The sequence below is a fragment of the Colletotrichum siamense genome (genome assembly GCF_013390195.1).
Source record: "Colletotrichum siamense strain Cg363 chromosome Unknown KSG_Cg363_contig04, whole genome shotgun sequence".
Lineage (NCBI taxonomy): Eukaryota > Fungi > Ascomycota > Sordariomycetes > Glomerellales > Glomerellaceae > Colletotrichum > Colletotrichum siamense.
Window position 1 is genome coordinate 6,297,480 of NW_023501017.1, and position 22,239 is coordinate 6,319,718.

At 55.2% G+C, this 22,239-nt stretch overlaps 4 protein-coding genes across 4 annotated transcripts; 3 read left to right on the forward strand and 1 right to left on the reverse strand.

Annotated features, from left to right (window-relative positions):
* Positions 1 to 1,061: 1,061 nt before the first annotated feature.
* On the forward strand, positions 1,062 to 5,588 carry CGCS363_v007629 (Sterol 3-beta-glucosyltransferase; the record flags this gene model as incomplete). The annotated part of the gene is made up of 4 exons (XM_036639478.1): positions 1,062 to 1,884; positions 1,937 to 2,034; positions 2,090 to 5,260; positions 5,313 to 5,588. 4 exons carry the CDS (start codon positions 1,062 to 1,064, stop codon positions 5,586 to 5,588), a joined length of 4,368 nt encoding a protein of 1,455 aa, XP_036496831.1.
* A 3,006-nt stretch (positions 5,589 to 8,594) lies between these two features.
* Positions 8,595 to 11,084, forward strand: fcp1 (RNA polymerase II subunit A C-terminal domain phosphatase; the record flags this gene model as incomplete). The annotated part of the gene is made up of 1 exon (XM_036639479.1): positions 8,595 to 11,084. The coding sequence occupies one exon, from the start codon at positions 8,595 to 8,597 to the stop codon at positions 11,082 to 11,084; it is 2,490 nt and encodes an 829-aa protein (XP_036495962.1).
* Positions 11,085 to 11,832: 748 nt separating this feature from the next.
* On the forward strand, positions 11,833 to 12,714 carry NDUFA13 (NADH dehydrogenase [ubiquinone] 1 alpha subcomplex subunit 13; the record flags this gene model as incomplete). The annotated part of the gene is made up of 4 exons (XM_036639480.1): positions 11,833 to 11,883; positions 12,163 to 12,269; positions 12,441 to 12,593; positions 12,669 to 12,714. The coding sequence occupies 4 exons, from the start codon at positions 11,833 to 11,835 to the stop codon at positions 12,712 to 12,714; spliced, it is 357 nt and encodes a 118-aa protein (XP_036495963.1).
* Positions 12,715 to 19,493: 6,779 nt separating this feature from the next.
* Positions 19,494 to 22,063, reverse strand: CGCS363_v007632 (uncharacterized protein; the record flags this gene model as incomplete). Its single annotated transcript, XM_036639481.1, has 2 exons — positions 19,494 to 21,674; positions 21,740 to 22,063. 2 exons carry the CDS (start codon positions 22,061 to 22,063, stop codon positions 19,494 to 19,496), a joined length of 2,505 nt encoding a protein of 834 aa, XP_036495964.1.
* Positions 22,064 to 22,239: the final 176 nt, after the last annotated feature.

The following is a 22,239-nucleotide window of genomic DNA, read 5'->3' on the forward strand; positions in this document are numbered from 1 at the left end:
CCCTTTCCCTTGTCTTTCCCTCCTCCCCTTTGGTGCACTTGCAAATGAACGAGCCAGGTGCAGATGCAGATACAGCAACAGCAACAGATGCAGGTGAACAGACGGGTCTGACGCGCCGCCCCTTCCACTGTTCTCTGGGCCTGTCCTCTTCCCACCTACCTTACACTACGGATACCTTACCTCAGGTGCTGTGCTCACCAGTTCCTGCCATTCCCATTCGCCTCATCTCCAGCTTGTCTGGTTGCATTGCATGCTGAGGTGTTCTTGTTCTTGTTCAGTCCTGGGGTATTTGGACTCGTCTGCCTTCACAGCTACAAGTCCTCATCCACTCTGATTCACATTTGCATCCATATCCACATCCCCAGCCCAGCATCCATGATCCTCGCTACTTGCTGCTGGTAGCCTAGACGACAAGTTACAACCCCAAAAGTCCATAGTTCCAGAGTCCGGCAGACACGGATCCCATCCGTCATCAGCCATCTACCATCTACCACAGTACCTCCCTCACTCACACACCTTTCTTTCTACCTCTTACCACTTTACTACCTACCTACCTTACCTGCCAACTCAACCTACCCTGCCTTTAACTCCATCTTAATTGAATTATCCTTTTGCCTCTCTGCTACCTAACCCTTTCAACTTGTTCGTTTGTTTGTATCAATATCTCTTCTGCTCTGCTCCGCTTCTATCCATCCATACCGAGACCTTGATTGTCAACCAAACCTTGCCTACCTTACCTCGCCCTATCGTCACCGTACCCAGCCGCCTCCCACCCGAGGCTGCTTGTCCCGACTGCTTAGCCTCGCCGTCTCATCTGCAACCTTCCCCGAGCTCGAACCTTATCGTCGCCGCCCGAATGTCCCCGCTGTAACCAACAATCTCCCCTCTCCCCCCGCTGTGCGACGCCTTCGCAGCGATACCTCTTAGCCGTTGACGCCGACCGACCGTCCTTCCCGCCCTCCGCCATCGACAACCCGGAGGAGGCGTCGAACGATCTTCTGGCCTACCTTGTGCTACCGACGCGCCCTTTCCCTCAGCCAAGCGCAAACTCAGCCGTCGCCATGCCGCCGCCCGTTCCAGCTGGTGCCCAGAGCATCAGCTTCGGCGAAGAGGACGTCAAGAAACGGGTCGTCAAGAAGCTCCAGAAGAAGCGCCACGAGCCGCAAACACCCACCATGGAGCTGCCAGAAAGGTTGAAGGAGGGCGACGATGCTGCCGAGGAGGACCTGATTCCTGCCCAAGGCCCGCCCATGTTCATGAACATGAACCAGTCCATCTTTGGCCTCATTGCCGCCGCCGGCTCCCGCGTCGATTTCCACGACCGCTTCGAGTCCAGCGACGAAGAGAGTGGCGACGACGACGACCGCCATCACACACAAGACGGCGGTAACGACGACCGACCTCACCACGGCCTCTTCCTCCACCGCAAACAGCGCCGGCGCAACGACGAGCCCGACGTCGCAAAGACGACCGTCTTGAGAAAGGACTCTTCCAGCAAGAGCGAGAAACACAAGCGCAAGATCTCCGGCCACAAGCTGCTCCGATCCTTGCCGGCGCTTCCCCGGTTGCCGCGACACAAGTCCAAGAAGGAGTCGCCCAAGCTGGAGCCACCTTCCGAAGAAGCCAGCGACGCTTCCGAAGCCTCTCCATCCCAGGAGCAGGCCGACGACACAAGAGACGACGAGGATGGTCCGCGACTTGCCCCAGTCATGAGCCGCATGCTTGAGGCCAAGGCCGAGATGTCCATGAGACCCAGCTTCGATGTAGAGCGCCGCTCCAGCGACCAACTGACATACAGCGATTCTGCCGATAGCAGCGGCACCGCTTTGGCCCGTCGCCTCCAGGACATTTTCGAGTTTGACCATCCCGAGGCTGTTATTGAAGGTGGGTTTACCGTGTCGTCTTGCGGGTTGCGCGCCTTGCTGATTCTTGGCAGAGTATCCTTGCTGGTTGCTCCAGAGTGTACTGCTCCAGGGCTACATGTACATCACGGCGAAGCATATTTGTTTCTACGCCTATTTGCCCAAGAAAGCGGTTTGTTGACCCTGAATCCCCTGCTTTTAGCGGTTAAGACTAACGATGCGACCAGCATGAGGTCGTGAAATCGGGCTATTTATCCAAGAGCGGCAAGCGCAACCCCAAGTACAACCGCTACTGGTTCCGTCTCAAGGGCGACGTGCTCGCATACTACAAGGATCCTTCCAACCTCTACTTCCCCCATGGCCAGATCGATCTTCGGTACGGTATTTCCGCTAGCGTGACGGACAAGAAGGACGGCCTGAACTTCACTGTGGTTACCCACCACCGGACCTACTACTTCAGAGCCGACAGCGCGCCGAGCGCAAAGGAATGGGTCAAGAGTCTCCAGAGGGTCATCTTCCGTTCGCACAACGAGGGCGACAGCGTCAAGATCTCGCTGCCCATCGAGAATGTCATTGATATTGAAGATACACAGATGCTCGAGTTCGCCGATACGTGCAAGATCCGCGTCATTGACAACGACGAGACGTACGCCATCGACGAGTACTTCTTCTCCTTCTTCAGCTTCGGCAAGGACGCTATCAGCGTTCTCAAGATCCTCATCGAAGACGCGTCCTCCAACGCAAAGGATGCGGCGCGACTCAAGGCTCAGCAGGAGGAGGAAAGGCAATTGCCGGCGCCATCTGCCCGCAGCTCTATGAGTGGTAGCAGAAGAGCCATTGCCCCGCCCAAGCTCAAGACGACCAAGCTCCCCGAAGCTGTCAGGGCAACTCTCTCGCCCTTGTCGACTCACAGCCCTTCTGCTCTCAGCCCGCGGGCCAGTATGGATGCTTCGCGGACCAGCTTCGACGCATTCAGGGGCTTCCGGCGCAGGAGCTTGGACTTGTCGACCATCATTCGGGATTCCTCTCCTCGCAGGAGCTTCAGCGGCAACCGGCGGTCCATGAGCCGAAACCGTTTGGACGAGAACCGCCGAGCACCGCACAAGCAAGGCTCCACGGACTCTTATGTACAGTCATCGATGGAGGATCCCAGCTTTTCTGGCATGGTCGCATCATCCAACGAGGACCCTTCCGCAAGCCAGATTCTGCGCGGTAGCGATGTCTTCCAGAACCCCACAATGCGCCGTTCAGCCTCAGCTTCTCGAACCGAGCTCGACAAGCAGCAGCGTCGCGAACACAAGAGCCCCCCTGCCTTGGCGGCCTACAGCGGTCAGCATGCTGCGACGACCGGATCTATCCAAGATGGCGACAAGCCGCCGGCAACTCCGACTTTGCAAAGCATTACAAAGATGGGCGCCTTTCCCCTGCAGCGAGTTGGGGCCTTCGCCCAGTATCTGAATAGCACCAGCGGTAAGCTAGGCTCGATGCTCGCCACGGAGTCTATGGGTTACGTGGAGAAGGTGTCTGGAATGTGGCGAGGTGGCCGAAAGCATTACGATGCCCCCCCTGAAATCAAGACAGACGACGAGGATCTGTACGAGGATGCGGAGGGCAAGATCCAGACATCCATGGATCGCTTCCGCGCCCACTTCGCCCTGCCTGAGACGGAGAAGCTGCAAGCCACGTACTTTGGCTACATCTTGCGGGTTCTGCCACTCTATGGCAAGATCTACATTAGCGACAAGTCCTTTTGCTTCAGGAGCCTGCTGCCTGGAACCCGGACAAAGCTTATTCTGCCGCTCAAGGACATTGAGAATGTTGACAAGGAGAAGGGCTTCAGATTTGGCTACTCGGGCTTGGTCGTTGTCATTCGCGGCCATGAAGAAGTCTTCTTCGAATTTGGCCAAGCCGAGATCAGAGACGATTGCGCCGTCACACTGTTGCAGAGCCTGGAGACCACTCGTTATCTGCGAGAGACGGGAGACTTGGACTTGGATGAGAAAGAAGACGAAGAGAACGCTATGGCCGAGCGCGACGCCCTGAAGGAGGCCCGTCAAGTCGAGGAGTACAATGACCACGAATTGCGGATGCCGAAGCAGAGCTCCAACATCAGCGACGCGCCAACGATTCTCTTCGACGATCCTAAGGCGTCTTTCCTCAACTTCAAGCCTCCCCACGCGCTCAAGATCACTTGCTTGACTATCGGTTCCAGAGGCGATGTGCAGCCTTACATCGCGCTGTGCAAGGGTCTTCTCGCGGAGGGCCACAAGCCTCGCATTGCAACCCATGCCGAATTTCAGGGCTGGATCGAGAGTCACGGTATCGAGTTTGCTAAGGTCGACGGCGACCCGGGTGAGTTGATGAGACTTTGCATTGAGAACGGCACCTTCACCTGGGCCTTTTTGAGAGAGGCAAACTCCATGTTCAGAGGCTGGCTGGATGAGTTGCTGGTGTCAGCGTGGGAGGCCTGCCAGGGATCCGACCTTCTCATTGAGAGCCCCAGCGCCATGGCCGGCATTCACATCGCTGAGAAGTTGTCCATTCCCTACTTCCGCGCCTTCACCATGCCGTGGACCCGAACCAGAGCCTACCCTCACGCATTCGTCATGCCCGAATACAAGATGGGTGGTGCGTACAACTACATGACTTATGTCATGTTTGACAACATTTTCTGGAAGGCAACGGCTCATCAAGTCAACCGATGGCGCAACAACACGTTGAAGTTGCCCAACACTAACCTGGAGAAGATGCAGCCTAACAAGGTGCCTTTCCTCTACAACTTCTCCGAGTATGTGGTAGCACCGCCTCTGGACTTTTCAGACTGGATCCGCGTCACTGGCTATTGGTTTTTGGACGAGGGATCGGACTGGAAGCCGCCTCAGGAGCTCACCGACTTCATTGCCAAGGCACGGGCGGACGAGAAGAAGCTTGTCTACGTCGGTTTTGGTTCCATAATTGTGAACGACACGGCAAAGATGACGCAGGAGGTAATTGATGCTGTGCTCAAGGCGGATGTCCGCTGCATTTTGTCCAAGGGTTGGTCGGATCGCATCAAGCAAGGCGACGATACTGGTCCGGTGAAGGAAGAGCCGGTCATGCCGCCGGAGATTCATGTCATCAAGAGTGCACCCCACGACTGGCTGTTCTCCCAGATTGATGCGGCCGCCCACCACGGTGGTTCTGGCACCACCGGCGCCAGCTTGCGGGCCGGCATTCCCACGATCATCCGACCCTTCTTTGGCGACCAGTTCTTCTTCGGCAGTAGAGTGGAGGACATCGGCGTCGGCATTTGCTTGAAGAAATGGGGTGCCATTTCTTTTGCTCGTGCGTTGTGGGAGGCGACACACAACGACCGTATGATTGTGAAGGCTCGTGTGCTTGGCGAGCAGATTCGCAGTGTAAGTGAGCTCGCAGCCGGATATGGCCAACTTGATGCTGACAAACAATCAGGAAAACGGTGTGGAAACTGCTATTCAGTGCATCTACCGAGATATGGAGTACGCGAAGAGCCTGATCAAGCGCAAGGCTGGCAAGAACGCCCACGTCGAGCCGGACGATGACGAGGAGTCAGCTGAGGAGAGTTGGACGTTTATAGGAAAAGATGAGCCGGACCCCGACATGACTACTAAGAAGCTGTCAGATATGGGAGCGCTTCCCGGGGCGTCGGACTCGAAGCCGCTGGGCACCCGGGCCCTCAAGTCCCCCTCGGCGCAGCCGGTTGCTTAGGAAGTCGACCACGGTGCTTTGAGGGAGGCCTTGCTGGACGCTACCCCGCCAGCTTCTCCCAGCAAATTCGGCGAGGGCGAGTGGGAGTGGGAGTATTTCTGGTGAGTATTCATGGGTTGATCACGACGACCAAGGTCAGGACAAGTTTGGCGTTTGGGCCTAGACAATCAGGGGGGATTGGTTGCTTTTTTCTGGTTCGGCGTCTGGGGGGATCAGGACTGACGACTGGTTGATTCTTTGGTGATGGTGTGACGAAGAGGCACTGAGGTCCATGGCATGGCACTGATACTCATGGATAGAGAGTACATTAATACTCGATCATGACTTTGCTGTTTTAAACCCGTTTGATGGCATTCTTCAAGTTGAAGATCTCGAGGCTGCACATGACCTTGGTGTTTAGCCCTTGATAATGTTGTGCAGCTTCTGCTCAATATGTTCAATGTGCGTTGAACTAGTACCCTTGACTTGATGCGAGGCCTTGAATGCAATTGCGCGCCTTTATTTGGCATTTATTAGTCACATAGACGTAGACTATGGGATACACGTTTATTGGAGACATTGACCCGTCAGCATCCTCTAGGCCATTTGAACATGATTTGATCTTCGATGCGCCTTATATAGGTATTTACGAGTTGAAGAATAGTTACTGATTAATTGCCCCGGAAAAGCCACGACATGTCAGCGAAATACTCCTTGTTGCTCGTCTCTCACGCCACATGGATGCAGCAATCCGGGGCTGTGGGGAACGGAGCCGAGATCTCGATAGGGCAATCCATAAGCCATCAAAGTGTGGGAGGGTCCGAGAGGATCTGGGGCAGTGGGATGCTTTTTGACTGTTGACGAGATCAGGAGATGGTGGGGAGGGAAGGCTGCTCATGTGAGAGGGCAAGTTCACGCCACCACCCATGGAAGAAGAGTCATGGATGCAGGTGGTATTGAGCTCAGCCAGGTACCACAGCTGACTGAGCTTGGCCCCGGATGTGGTGGACGGGCAGATGAGGAGGAGTCCTCTTTGGAGCTCTCATGGCAGCGGATGGTACCCTTGATCTCAATGGAAAGCAAGTGTTCATTGTCATTATGATAAAGAGAAGATGCAGGCAGGTCTTCACAGCTTCCAAGAGCTGGGTCTTTGATGGGTGTGATGAAGTGCACGTGATCCACGATGGGTGCCGTTACATGATGACGGCGGCAATGGTTGTGTGAGTGAGTGAGTGAGTGAGTGGTGGAGGTGGTGGAGAGGGGCAGCAATGCAATGAGCATGGATGCTGGGGGATCTCACAGCAACAGCAACAGCAAGAGCTCCTGCAGCTGTGCAGCACTGCGCAGTGGGTAGCAGGAGCAGTTCTCAGCTTCAGTCAAGTCAAGGGAAGGGGTGTGGAGGAGGAATTGGCAGGGATCACCTGTCGACCACTTGGCGGCGGCTGGTGCCATCAGCTCGACAGGCGGCTGGGTGCTACGGCAGGTACAAATAGGCCAGAGCATCCCACTCTTTCAGAAGGGGGTGGCACGGCTGATAGTGGTTGCCCTTTTCCCTCTAGGTGCTTTCCTGGTTCTTCCCTTGGCCTGAGTGACGCTACTTTGCCGCCACGCGACGTGTACCCTGCCTCGTTTGTACCGGTACCTCTCTCTTGAGCGTGTCTTATCCAGCATCGCCAACACCACTGCCCGTCGCTCATCCATCACACCACAGCTCACCACCACGACAACCACCAGTCAAGCTGGACACCGTACAAAAGCCAGAGCATCTACTTCTCCGACACCAGCTCGGCTCATCAACCATTGAGTCGCTTTGCAATACCGTCAACCACTTGCAGCTCTTACGACACATATCCCTTTCGTGTTCTCACCTTGGCAACCCATCGGAGCCCGATCACCGAAGACGCCGAGGTAAGAAAAGGAAACGAGAACTTTCATTCAGGTCAACTGCTCAGTCAGTGTCACGGTACCGTGTGCCTTGCCTACCTTAGACCTAAGCTTCCCAAGGTGCACCTAACCTAGGGAGCCCCTCGGCACTCGTTGAAGCTGTGCCCCACATCCCCGACGGAGCGCATAACGGTCCGAGCGTCTCCCGGAACAATCAGTCTCCGGATCTCCGGCTCTCCTGGTCCGTGCTCTTACCGCGACACCCGACCCCACTCCGCAACGCCTGGACTCGCCGGTTGGCCCTTCCTTACCGGACCTCACCTTGCCTTACCTACCCTTTCCGTTTGCAGCCTGCGTCACGCAGCAGCACGCTCCAGCAAGGCAGACCCACCTGTCCTCCGCCATCCACCTAGCGTGAGGTACCTTACCTGCATCCACAATCCGTCCAGGTCCAGACGCCTCCACCACCAGAAATCCGAAGCTCCAACTCTTCCACCATCCAACGACACAACACCTTCGACAAGAAGCAAACGCCCGGCTCGGAAATACACGAGCCAAAGCAATCAACCATCAGCTCAATCACTTGCGACAGCAGCACCTGTCGTTGTGCAAACGCACATTTTCGTCCAATTGCGTCATCCGTCGCCAAAGTCAATTGCGCCGCAAGACACCCAAGAGTTCAGATCTCGACTCGGCCGGGTTCTCCAACTCGTTCCGAACTCCCGCGCCTATTCATCTGCCATCTCTCTCTCCCATATTCAGAACAAGTCAACTCGAAAATCACTGTTCCTGTTAACCGCGCACTGTCGCGCAACGCTCCAGAGCTGTTCTGCCTGTTGCGTTTCTTCCACTCGACGCGCATAGCTTAGGGGCCATGGGATTGGAGACATCACCGGCACCTTCTTTGACCGCGACTGGGGGAGTCCCTTTAGGTTAGTCGTTGAACTTGCTTTTCAATCCCGCCTTTGCCGTCGTCATTGAATTGCGAACTATCCCATCGTCGCTCCCTTCAGACTGGCACCCACCTCCCCTCGACCCAGGCCCTCACCCTGTGCACGCGTCTTATACCACCAACAGAGCTGACTTTTACCTTTTCTTCGCAACAGACTTTTAACTAGTCCTCCCAGTTAGTAACCCATCGCCATGGGTAAGCTACTATCTCTCGGCGCGCGCTTGCGCTACCCGATTACAATCACAAAAATCCTCAAGAAACCCGGCGACGCTGTCGCAAAACAGGAGAGCGTCCTTGAATACTCATTCAAGTGGATGCGCGAGGTCGGCGACCCCATCGCCGGCAACACATGGCAGGAGGAGGAGACAACAGTCGTCGGCTGGGACAGTCCTGCCGAGGGCACCATCAAAGAATGGCGCCTCAAGGAGGGCATGACCTTCACACGCGACGCGCCATGCATGGTTGTCGAGGAGGCCTGCTCTCACGAGATCCAGTTCCAGGGCCTCTGCGCCATTTGCGGCAAGGACATGACCGAGGTCAACTGGGCCAGCGACCAGCGCGATACCCAGCGCGCCACCATCAATATGACACACGACCAGACTGGCCTCATGGTCAGCGGCGACCTCGCTGCGCGCGCCGAGCACGATACCCAGAAGCGCCTCCTCCGCCAGCGCAAGCTCAGCCTCGTCGTGGATCTCGACCAAACCATCATCCACGCCTGCATCGAACCTACCGTCGGCGAATGGATGGAGGACCCGACAAATCCCAACTACAACGCCGTCAAGGATGTCAAGAAGTTTCAACTGAATGACGAGGGGCCCAGAGGCGTGGTCACATCAGGCTGCTGGTACTATATCAAGATGCGACCTGGGTTGAAGGAGTTCCTTGAGAAGATATCAGAACTGTACGAACTCCATGTGTACACCATGGGAACTCGTGCGTATGCGATGAACATCGCCCAGATCGTCGACCCCGATAGGAAACTGTTCGGCAACCGAGTAATCAGCCGTGACGAGAACGGAAGCATGATATCAAAAAGTCTCCAGCGCCTGTTCCCGGTTAACACCAATATGGTGGTCATCATCGACGACAGAGCCGATGTGTGGCCCCGTAATAGACCAAACCTGATCAAGGTCGTCCCTTATGACTTCTTCAGGGGCATCGGCGACATCAACTCGAGCTTTTTGCCCAAGCGTCAAGACATTCTCCCAGCGCCTGCCGACCCCGAAGTCAAGCCCACCCCGATTGCACCCGCACCCGAGGTAAAGACGAACGGCAAAGTGTCGGCCATCGACGAGTTGGTCAGCATGAGCAGCGGGGAGGATAAGGCCTTGCAAGCCGCGCAGACAGAGCAGCAGGAAAAGTCTTTGGAGCAGCAGATCAAGGACCGCCCTCTGCTTCACATGCAAGAGCAGCTGGACAAGGAAAGCGAAGAGAAGGAGAAGGCGACACAGGAGACTGAAGATGGCGAGCACATTATGATAGTGCAACACCGATCGCAGGTTCTCCGCGACGATGACGCGGAGCTGATTTACCTACAACAACACCTCACTCGTCTCCATGAGAGGTTCTACAAGGAGTACGACGAGAAGCGTGCAGCCGCGCCCCAGCAGTCAACCCCTCCTAAGAAGAAGGGCGAGGAGACCGTCGACCTTGCCGCTGTTCCCGATGTAGGATATGTCCTGGACACGATGAAGGCGTCAACGCTCGAAGGCACCACGATTGTCTTGTCCGGCCTGGTTCCTCTTGGTGTTGATGTCCTGCAGTCCGAAATCGGAATTCAAGCCATGAGCTTTGGCGCTCAGATTCAGACCAAGGTGTCGCCCAAGGTAACGCATCTAGTCATCTCAACATCGCGGCCACGCACACAAAAGGTACGCCAGGCGGCGAGAATTTCCAGCATCAAAATCGTGAGCCAGAACTGGCTGTCTGATTGCTTGAGCCAATGGCATCGCCTTGACGAGACACCATACCTTGTCGAAGTCCATCCCGCAGACCGAAGGCACATTGCTGCCCCAGGAACGACCGACGCCGACATGGTATCTGACGTGGATGGTGAAGATCAATCAAAACCGCACCTCACCATCATTGACGAGACCGGGGAGCAGCGCATCCTAGAAGAAGACGACGATGCATCAGACGAAGACGAGGGCGACGCTGGGCAGGATGGAGGCGAGGAGAACCTGCTGCCTGAATTCGAGGATGGCCAGCTCAGCCCAATAGACGGTCTCAAAACTTTCGACTGGGAAGGTGTCGATGATGAGATGAAGGAATTCTTGGGCAGCGACGACGACAGCTCGGACGCCGACACGGAGAGCCGTAGCGGAGACACGGAGTCTGGCGATGAACTACCCTCGTCTCAGCAGTCGAGCAATTCAGCCGGTGGCACGAAGAGAAAGGCCGTAGACGATGACAACGCGTCAGATGAAGGCGGCAGTGCACTCTCCAAGAAGCAGCGAGTGGCCAAGAGCCGGGGCGCTTCGAAGCTGAGCTCGGTGAGGACGCCAAATGCCGACGACAACGAATCAAGCAGCCTGCCGACACCGCAGGTTACAGGCGACGAGGAGGATGTTTCCCTCGTGCCGGATGGAGGAGTGAACCTGGACAATGGGGCTGATTTTGACGAGGACGATCTCGAGGCGGACTTGGAAGCCGAGTTGTTGGCGGCTGGGGAAGATTAGCGAGTTCTGTTCAAAATTTTATCCATGAGATGCATATAAGACAACACGGCAACTGGAGGATCCTCGCAGAGGTGGAAAAGTCGGTTGGCTATGGTTCATTCGGTTTATACCCAGCCTTTTTTCCATTGGCGATGCATGGCAAGGAGTTGAGACGTGCAAATATCTGTAGGGGGATTTATGGTTACAGTGTGGATATGGGATTTCAAATAGACGACCAGATGCACAGTCGGCAGCGGGCGGTATTTGCATCACGGCCTAAGCTAGTTCAAAACTCAGCAAAACTAAAATGCATTCTCCCGTCTTCTCCAATCGAGTGAAAGTCACAGTGAGAGGTGCTTCATTGTTGAGGGGCAGTCACCTCGGTCAACACAGGGTGAGCTTCGGTGTACACAGTCTGGTGGGGCATCACCGACAACCTTACATAATCCCGGCCAATCGAGCGAATCACAATCGACCCGAAAACAATCACCTCAGGCACCCTCAGCCAGGCCAAAGCTTGACCCAGAATCTCGAGCTCGACCGACGTCAACCAACGCAACCCACCACCCCCCCAGACGGACCGACACCGGTGTACATCGCAAGCCTCTCGAACGAGCCGAAACGAAACCGGCCAATTGACTCCCACACGCACGAAGGGACAATTGAAAGAGGGACGACGACTCCCCCGCGAAAACCACAACCCACAGCAACCACACACTTATCGATTGAGCGCAGCCGACCGCGAAGGGTCGGTAGGACTGATTGAAGGATGCCTCAGGACATGCCCCCCGTTGGCGGCTACCAGGCCGTGCAGTACAAGGTGAGTGGAATTGCTGGAAGGAGGCAGGTGATGCAATGCCAAGGTGGGAGAGCCGGAAGAGGGGGATCGCGATTGGGATGGCGGATGCGATGGGACGGTAACGCACTGGCAAGAGGAGGAACTTGAGGGGCTGTTACCTGCTGGAGCGATATCGTCAGAATTGGGGAGCGTTGTACGGAGTTGCGGGCTCGAGGCCAGGAACGGAGGCATTTGGAGCAGCATCAAGGGAGAATCGCGGACATGCAGAGGATTGTACGCTGACTGCTTGTCTCCGAATAGCGCAACCTGCCCTCCCGTGGTTTCCGCCCTGGCACCATGTTGCTTGGTATGGGACTCGTGATGGGATACGGATGGTACCACCTGATCAAGGGTATCCGGGAAGCCAAGTACGTTGCGACACCTTTTCCACCTTGAAGCCCCCAGGATGCCTAGTCCGAGCTGTTGAACGGTACCTACATTTTGTTTCACGGGTTGTTGGATATCTTTCGACAAGGGCATATATCATGCACAAAATCCCCGCCAAAAAGACGGAAATGCTGACGGCGTATGCGCAACAGCGAGCTCGCAAGAGAGAAGATGTGGGCGCGCATCCACCTCATCCCGCTCCTCCAGGCTGAGGAGGACCGCGACCAGGTCCGCAGGTATTACGCCGACCAGGCGAGAGAGAAGGAGCTGCTCGGCGAGAACACCAAGGTCTACCACAACGACAGGTTTGTCCATCCCTCAGCAAAGCCCTGCAGGGGTCTGCGGGAATACGAGGAGATGCTAATGAGGGTATGCTACAGATTTGTCCGTCCTACCTTTGCTGTTGTGCCGCAGAACAAGTCTTAAAAGGCGAGGGATGGGTGAAAGAAGTGTGCTGAGGTGGGGATGGCTGGCGTGAGCTAGCGTGTACATATGATTCCTTTTCGAGATGGAGAGAATCGAGATGACATGTTGAATCAAGTGGGTTGCCATTATCCGTGTGAGATGATCGTGACGAATATCCAACGGCGGCCTGGTTCGGACTGAGAGTGTGCCGGCACCCCCTCACCAAGTTCATAGTCCCCCTGGGCAGGGTAAAAATGCAGTGAAGCATAGGGGATCGATGCGAGAGGGGGGCCGAGGGCTTAAAAAGCAAGTCTAGGACTTGACCAGTCGATTTCTTGAATATGGCTGTCGTAACAATGGTCGAACGTATTCGAGCCGTTCGATCGGTGCCATTCAAAGCCAAGCCTCCTGGCATCACCGAAGTCTCGTGCCTTTTGAGGCTCTCGTCATCTTGTCGTAAGTTCTGAAACCTGACGCGCTCGTCTGACCCCTGTAGACGCGCCGATGGGCATCATGTCGGTTCGTAAAATAGCCTCAGCTCCATGCATCGACGAGTGTCTTAGGACGTTCTGGGGCCGCAGAGACTTGTAATAGTCGCTAGGGAGTGATGCGTGCTTGGAGGCTGGATATCAAAGCTGCACGTCTACGACGCTCAAGACATTCCTGGCTGGGAGTCGTCCCGAACTTGAGCTTGTGCAATGTGTCGAATGCCCACGAAGCAGACTTGCAACGCCTTGGATCCCTCCGTATGACTACACTGAGTCCTGTCACCCTTGTCGTAATCCTACGTGGGATCGGATGTTGACGGATGTCGATCTACAAAAGCTTTCATGCTTTATGACTTTACATAGTTGCCGTTATGGCTCTCATGATGTTAGAGAATTAGTCGGAGATGAAAATGGCGTCGGAAATCGTTGGCACCTCTTCCTATCGCGGCAACCACATAAAAACGGCGGCCGCTTGAGCGCTCTGATATGCGACAAAAGTTGTAGTTATCAACTCTATAACTGGCATACAAACAAAAGGTCTGCTGTGTTAGATCAAAGTGACAGAGACATCAGTCCAAGGATATCGTCTGCTTTTCGTCTAAGGCACCGGTATTAGGCGCCTCGTTCGGCAGCTCTTGACCTTAGCCTTTCACAGCGAGAACAACATAGAACTTTAAAGTGAATCACTAACATCAAAACAGCTTGTTAAGTCTGTCTTTTCCTATAATATTCGTCCGTCTGGAACTCGTCTGATACAGGTGGAGAGTCCGTTCTCGCCAACCGAACGATGTCATATGCTACCCGTCTACACTTTCCTGGCCGAGATACTTTTTGGAAGGATCCTTCTGTAGTATCTCGTTTAAGACGTTCGTACGGTATGCCACCCAGCTCTGGCAGTGTTCACGTTCTGACGAGACGTGGCGAAAAGTGGCGCTGGGAAGCGGACATGGGTGCATAATACGTTCAAAACCCGCTCTACTGGCTCATATCTTTCGCATGTGAACTGACCCATTGAAATAAGAATTCCAGGTCTAATGGGTCATACTGGCTATGAAACCCGGGGACTAACATATTAGCCCCGGAAGCTATCGGCGCTGAGTGGATCCCGGGCGGCTTCGGTGTCGGAGAACAGGTGGGGGTCCAGATTCCACAAGTGAATCGGTTGATGTAGCGGTCAATATTCTGGGAGCTTTTTAGCCGGGCTCAGTATCCTTCCATGCGGTCTTCTTTTTGTACGTTAGATTCATATAACTCTGAGTCTTCGGGCCAGCGCTGCCATTGTCGTCCTTGTCGTCATTTTTGTTGACGTTGCTTGTAATTTACTTGCCATGGGATGGCGCCTATGCCTAGCTAAAAAGCTGATTTCCTATGGACAGCTCGACTTACATGTTGTTCAATCGAATCTATCGACGCATATCTTTGTCGCTCGCCATGGCGTCAGTGGAGATGACATTTGAGGGTATCGCCTTACGGCAGCAGAGAAATGGCACAGCAGAAAAGTCGAGAGCGTTGTATCTGTTCCCACAAGACATCAAGGTGCTGTGCGTTTACCCTTTCTTGATGAACCGAGACAGGGTCTGCCTCATTCAATCCGTCTGCCAAGTGATGGCCTCTGAATGTTGTTGTGCCCGTTCCCCGACCCTTGCAACTTTGGATTATACGTAGAAAGGACTTCTTAGCAGTGGGACGCGGAAGAGTCCGTAATATTATGACCTCGATTGCCGAGCGAGTTCAAGGAGGTTTGGGTACCAAAACAGCTGACCGTGTCTCAACTGCGTTGGGGGTGATGGCCTGTCAGAAGACAAACATTTGACAGATGTATCTTGCAACCTTTTCCCAAGATGTCAGGTTGTACAAGGCCGAGATTACGTGGCAGGATGGGCGGGAAGGTGGTTCCGGGGCGGGGTCGACTCCGACGAGTCTGGGTCGTGGCACGGAGTGCATCCCGACAACCAATCATCGAACTCGTCCAGACGACCTCACTGGGCGTCGTAAAAACTGAACAAGACATGCCCTCAGTACCTTCGATTTCCACGGGTATGTATCTTTTTTGGACGTTGAGTGGCCCTGTCAGTCCCCCATTCCGAGGTCCGCCGTGCTGATCCAAACCTTCCGAATCAGGGGCTTCGTCTCTTCCGCCCTACCGTCGACGTTGAAAAACCAACCCCACTCGACCGTATTCCAGTTGGTCATGGCAGAAGGAACTCCATCTGCGCGGTGGGTTTTATGGCCTGCTCATCAGGCCCTGGTTGTGAGAGATGCGGGCGAGGTTGAACTTGTTCCCAGGCCTGATGGGACGCTCCTGCTACAAGGGCGTTGCCTTCAGAGCCAGGATCAAGCCAACAAGACCCAGCAGCCAAGTCTCGAGCATCCCAACCTTGGATCTCACCGGAAAACGTGGTGGCAGCGGTGGGGTCTGACCGTTTTCCAAGGGTTCATCCCGTCAGGGCTCAAGGGTCCATCCACCCTGACACGATTGACTTGCCTGCCGGGACGTCTCCTGGCAAGCACCGCAGTTTCTGTTTAAGGTATCCAAGTTGATCTGAATCTAGTCATTGCACAGATATGGAACCGTGAATCCCGGTATGTCGCCGAGATACCGGGCATCTATCTGGGGGAGTTGACGCACGAGACCCGCTGCATGGGCTTGAAATCAAGGAATTTTTGATTGTCATGACAGGAAAGCTATCCGCACAAACGACAGTATCAGAAAGCCAGCGAGCTACCAAACGCCTAGCTAGGCAATTGCCTCAAACAGCATTTCGCTTGCTGTACCCGTTATGTGACCTCGACTCCACGCTAGAATCACCAAAGCCTGTGGTCCACCACCCACATCCCATTCCCAACGCCTCCTACCTTAGCTTCTTCCCCACTCAATGTAGGACCTTCCTAGGATTGAATATGACAGACATTTCGCTGTCACTCGCATGCAGCTCTCTCGCCTTACTGCTGACCACCTCGACCCAGACCAATTATCCTACTGGCCGACTGGCCATGTTCCCGCCTTGCGACTGTGGCTATTGACGCCGTCACGAACGAAGTCAGCAGCTTCTGCCTGTAGCCAGGCGTTGATTGTCGGGTGTTTGCAATCAGCGTGGCCCATGAGCGCGTTCTTGATCGCTAGCACTTGGTGCCACAGCTCCGCATGCTCCTTCTTCAGCTCCTCGTTGCGGATTTCGACATCCAATTTGACCGCCTTCATGAATTCAATCTGGTCCTTTTGCTTCTTGTAACTGCGCGCCGAGGCGGTGCGGTGCCGTTTGCGGGACTGTGACGAGTCTGAAGGGTACACGCTCTGCTCTCTCGACGTCTGCGTGTCATCCTCTGTGAAGCTTGGTGATCTTGAGAAGGGGGCTTCCTCGTTGAAACTCCGCTTTCTCGCGCGAGGTCGGAAAGGAACCTCGCTTTTGGTTGTCTGCTTTCTTGGTGATCGAAACGGGTTCTTCGCCGGGCTTTTGCAAACTGCTTCGCGGGAGGCAGGGCGAGACCCGGTCGAACTGATCGTTATCGGTGATGCAATTGGCGGCAGGCCGGGGCGCGCGTGTGCAGGGTCGCTCGAGGGGGGAAACATGTCTTCAGAGCCTGGCCAAAGCATGGACTCAATGGATGACCCGTTTGAGAAGGTCGTTTGGCTGTTCTGAGTGCTGCTCGAGGATTTTCTCAGGTACTCGGGTTCGTTGGGAAATGAGACGTTCTCAAAGTGGTGTATGTTGGCATCACACTGCTGAACATGTGTGGAGTCGCCGAAAGGGATGTTTGGGTCGTAGTTGGGAGCTCCGACTCCAAAGTGATTGAAGGCTCCATTCCAAGGTAAGTTCATGAAACCGCTGTAGTCGAGCATCGAGCCACCGACCTGTTCGTTGGAGTACTCCGATGCGACGTGTTCATCGTAGCCCACCTCGCCTCCATGGTGATCGGTTCCCGTGTCTTCGCCCATGGAGTTTGCTGTCTGCTCCATAGCTAGCGGGGAGCTAGACCACGCCTGGGTAGGCGTAGACGAAGATGAGGTACTGAACGCGGTCGTCGGTGGCTGGCCCGGGGCAGTGAGGCCTTGGGCTGCGTCTGAGTGGAAGCTTGAAGCCTCGGATGAGGGCAACACCTTACGACACCCAAGAGTCTCGTAGATACTCTCAAGCGGCTCGCCCGTCCACAGTCGCCGGAGCACCTCCATGCTCTGGCCTGGGACTGACAGCGCCGCAATTACGGCGTCTTTCTGGTGTTGCGCAGCCTTGAGGACATCGAGTTCAGCCTGCAGACTGCGCTTGGAACGGATCCGCCGAGGTTCGTATCTGCACTCCAGGCGCCTGCAAATGCATCGATAGCATGGGGTTTCTCCATTGCACTAGGAAGCAACCTGTTAATTCCTGGGCCGAGTAGACTGCACAAGTGTGAGACCATATACCTTCGCCTTCTTCTCGCGACAATTCTCGCAAGCTTCACGAATACATTCTCTTGATGGCTTGGGGTTTGTGTTCATTTCAAACCCGGGCTTTGCTTCCAGCCTTCTCGCCATAGCCTATGCTTGGAAGATTAGTGACGTTTCGTATGTGCGCCGCTCAGACAAACAACTTACGTCGTATTTGATCTATGTGTGTTTTACAACGATCGAATTCAAGTATAGCTGTGGTCGCGGCTCTCAGCCCGGGGGGGTCTCGTTGGTATTGCGTGCTACTGTTGCTGGGCGGTGGTCCTTGGGGGCTTTGAAAGGGTTGGCGGGTGCGTGACAGATTCCGAGCCAAAGTTCTGGAGCTAACACTACCAGGTGACCTTTTTTTGACTTTCAGGGAGCGGTTCCTGATGTTCCTAGCATGGAAAACATGAGGCTGAGGAAACCGCCAACCTTATATGTTTTGACTGTTTGCGTAGGATTCTCCTCCGCAGCAGACGATCGACGCAAAAATTCCCAACTGACGTTTTAAGACTGTGACTAGAACAGCGGGCCCATGCAACGCGGGTTTGTAAGACTGAACCACAGGTGACGTCTGTCCTTGAATCGATATCTCCAGCCAGGAGGATCCAGCCCCCTCTTCTGTACATGATACTTGGTACATGATACTTGGGGGAACGTGTCCTCGTACGAGAAGGAATGTTTGGTACCATTGATGCAAGAAGAGAACAGCGCGCCCTTCTGAGACGGCATTTCGGGCTCATGTCTAGACTGGTTGAACGGCATGTCTATTTCGCCCCTGGGCCAGGGCAAAGGCTCGTTTGTTTGCCAATGCGCCTACAGATTAGCGCACAGGATTGATTGGCCATTTCAATGGGAAGACGAGGATGCGAGGACACGGGCAGGTATCGGTGAGAGGGCCCTTACTCGTCCGGAGGCAAATCCAGGTCTGGCGATTTTGATATCAGTAGACACCCAATGCCTTGAGAACGGAGAGCCGCCATGAACTCCGGGCTCATCTGTCCAGTCAGAGGGCGCTAATGTTTGGCCCCCAGGATGGATACTCTTCTGGGGGCTCTGAGTTCGTGATTCTCGTTGGGCCATTGGGAACGCTACGGTGACGGAAGAGTCCCGCGCGGGTGTGTGGATGTGCGACGAACATGCCGTTCCCAGGTGTCATACGAAAAAGCGGGACACCTCTCAAAGCAGAGATTGAACAATAGCCAGCCGGACGGCCTCCGGTGTCTTTGATTGGTCAATGTGCCCCGGCGTCGATTCCGAGGTCTGGATGGACGTCTAAAACGGCGGGGATTCCGTCCAGGGGGGGCCGACCGGGAAAGGTGACAATCCACTCAGAGACCAGATTGAACCTGCAGGCGTGCGCTTCTGCAGGCGTGCTGCACAATGGAGGGGTCTCCGCTCATGACGGCAACTTTCTGCGCGGTGATACCTTGAGATTCCCACCTCCAATCGCAAGCGACGGAGATGCACTGAACGCGGCCGCTTTGGCTTTGGCATTTTGAACCCATCTCCAACCTTTATGCCGGGACAGTGTAGTATGCATCTTGCGTGGTGGACAGTCGCTACTTCATTGTAGTATCAGACGAAGTTGCATCCTGCACAGCAAGCGAGGATGACAATCGCGGGGAGGGTGGGAAAGATGATCCTGGTAAGAACGGCACTCATAATGACGAGCGCGATGAAGAATGACGAAGAAAAACCCTGACCGAAACACTGGGAGAATGGCGTTTAGCCTCTTGCATGTTGTCTACTTCCACAGTATATACATCATATCGATACTCGATCTGCGTGCGAGTACACATGCATCTATTCCATGCTGGGAGGCGTACCGCAGTAGAACCAAAAGAAAGGGCACAGGTTTGTTCACTGACTGCGTAAAACTTTGAGGAATGGGTCCCGTCTCTTCAATGCGAAAAGTCCTGTGTCAATACGAATGCGTCCCCTCCCGCAACTTCAAAGGCAGACCCGTTGGCGACAACGCCGTTGATGCGGATAACGGTCTTCTCAATCGGGGTTGGGAGCGGCTGGGGCAGATACACCGTACCCCTGTTCCCTCCGGAGGGGCTTTCGACCTTCATCCGCAGCAGCCCACCTTCAAACCGCCAGCCGACAGCCAAGTCCCCCAACACGGTCGGGACACGACCCTTGGCCCACTGGAGGCCCATTGTCTGTGGCTCGACCTTCCATCCGGCAAATCCAGGTACCGTTGGCTGAATACCAAGAACATGCTTGCTCAGCTCCGCTGTAGAGCCCGCCGCCCATCCATGGCAAAGCGACGTCACCAAGCCCAGCCCCGGCGTGCCGTCCGCGTTGAGCGTCTCCCAGAAGCAGCCAGTGTAGTTTGCGTTGGTTGGGTCTGCCATCGGTGCCCAGGTCTTCTTGAGCAGCATCATGGCGGATGAGGCGTCGCCTGACTCGAACGCTGCACGGAGGTGGTAGGCCGCAGCGTATGGGCTTACCTTCTCGGCCCAGCCGGCAGCAACGGTGGCATTGGAAAACGCGAGGGCCCCGGCCGGGGCCGCGAGTCCGGAGGCCATAGCGGAGAGAATGGAGGACGCGGACCGGAGTGGGGCCGATGACCCGTTGGTGGGTGCCCCAGGGACGCCAGCGAGGATGGCAAGTGCATTCGCGTCTTGCGAAAACCCGGTTGTGAATTTCTCGGACATGATGTAGACTCCCAACTCTTCGTTCCAGAGGTTCTCGTTGATCGCAGCTCTCAGACGGTCAAGTCGGGTTTGGTACACGGCGACGTCAACACCGGCGTCTTCAAGAAGCCTCAAACACTGCTGCAGAGAGTACGCGTAGACAACGTTGAACTTCGTCACGACGCCAGACTGAGGGGGATCGTAGTAGTTCCAATCACCGCCGAAATCCTCTGCCAGATTGAACAGGCCGTTCGGCAGAGTCTGCGAGTCCGCCCAGTCGAGCATCTTGACAACCTTGGGCGCCCAGGTCTGGGCGAACGTCAGGTTGCCCCTCATCTCGTAGTTCTGCGCGATGGCAGTCAGGAAGTTGAACGAATACCCAATCAGGCCGGTGACGTTCACGTCCAGAGGAGCCGACAGGGGCGCCTGCTGGATCTTGGCTGTGGGGGTGAAGAAGCCAGGAGTGACTTGGTACGAGCCGATGAGGTCGAGGGATCCGTCAATGAAGGAGGTGCCAAAGGTGCTGGCGAAGGCGGCTCCGACCGCGATATCGAGGTCGCCGGAGTAAGCGATGCGGTCCCGTCGGGAGCCGTCGACGATGGTGTCGGCGGGGTTGGCTCCCATGAAGAAGTCGGCAAGGAAGGAACAGTCGGTCAGAGGGTGAGTGTAGATAACGTCGCCCGTTGGCGTGGTTGCGGTAATGTTCTGGAAGTAAGCCGCGTGGCCTAGGGAGGCGCCGAAACCGAAAGAGCCGAAGAAGCGGGCGGACTGGGAGAGCTTGAGGACGTCGATGTTGTCGACAGAGACGCTGACGTCGGTGATGTCGACTGTGGCATGGACAGAGTGCCATGATCCGAGGGCCAGGGTGAGGTTGGCCGGGATATCAGCCGCAGCGATCTGGGTATCTAAAGCGGTCGAACCAGTATGAGCCGTGATGGAGCGCTTGTCGAGATCGAAGGAGATGTAGATGGCGTTGTTCAAGGTGTCTGACAGAACGGAAAATCCAAATCCGCCCTTGACAGGCTTGACTCGAAATTCAAGGCGATAGTTGAGAAGCTGGGCAGCAACGGCACTTCCCAGGGCCTGGGGTGCCGCACTTTCGGCATAGGCCCCCTCCTCCGTGACATTCAGAAAGTCCGGGATAGAGTTCTTGGGGATCTCGGTCAGCTGCACCGTCCTTGCTCCCACGCTCCATATTCTGGTGAGGTCTTCATCCGAGCATTCGAAGGAACCGGGAAGTTGGGTCAGTGCCGTGGTAGAAGTCGTGGGCTTGACACCGATGTCGCGTAGCGTGAGGGCTCCCGAGGTTGATAGGTTGAGCTTTTGGTAACGGAAGGTTCCTTGTATAAGACGGTTGGAGATGATTGAGGGACCGGTGATGTTGTATCGGTTGACTCTGTAAGTGTCCATCGCAGCCGCCAGGGGAAGTGGTCCATCGCTCTGGATCGTGTCAGCCGCGAGAACCTCTCAAAGTCGTCGTCAGAAAGGGGGGTGGGACAACGCACCATGTACACGCTGAATGCTGCCTCGGTTTCTCCGTACGAAATCTCAAAGACGGAAGTATCGCCAGATGCAGACACAACCTCGAAGGTAGGTATGCCCTCGACATTGCGGCCAAAGTCGAGAACCACGACAGAAGCAGCTGTCCCGTTGGAAGAGAGGGTTGTAGTGCCGCTGGACGCGTAGATGATGGCGTCATTTTGGGGTGTTCCAAGGGCCGACTTGGCAAGAAGCTTTGAGTTTGGTGAAATCCAGCGAGCGCTAATGGTATCTGGTAGACTTATCGCAGCAGCTGCTAAAAGCACTTTTGATGATGTCGAAAATAACATGGTGCTAAGTCCAGAATCGGAACGGTTATTAATAAGGAAAGAAAATGAGTGACTGACGCAGAAGCGAGCGTGTAAAAAAGTAATCACAGAAATCAAAACCTTCGAGACCAACCACTATTTGTACGCCGTGAAATCCCCATGTTCGGTCTCCGTTGCACGGTTTACACGTCTTGGTG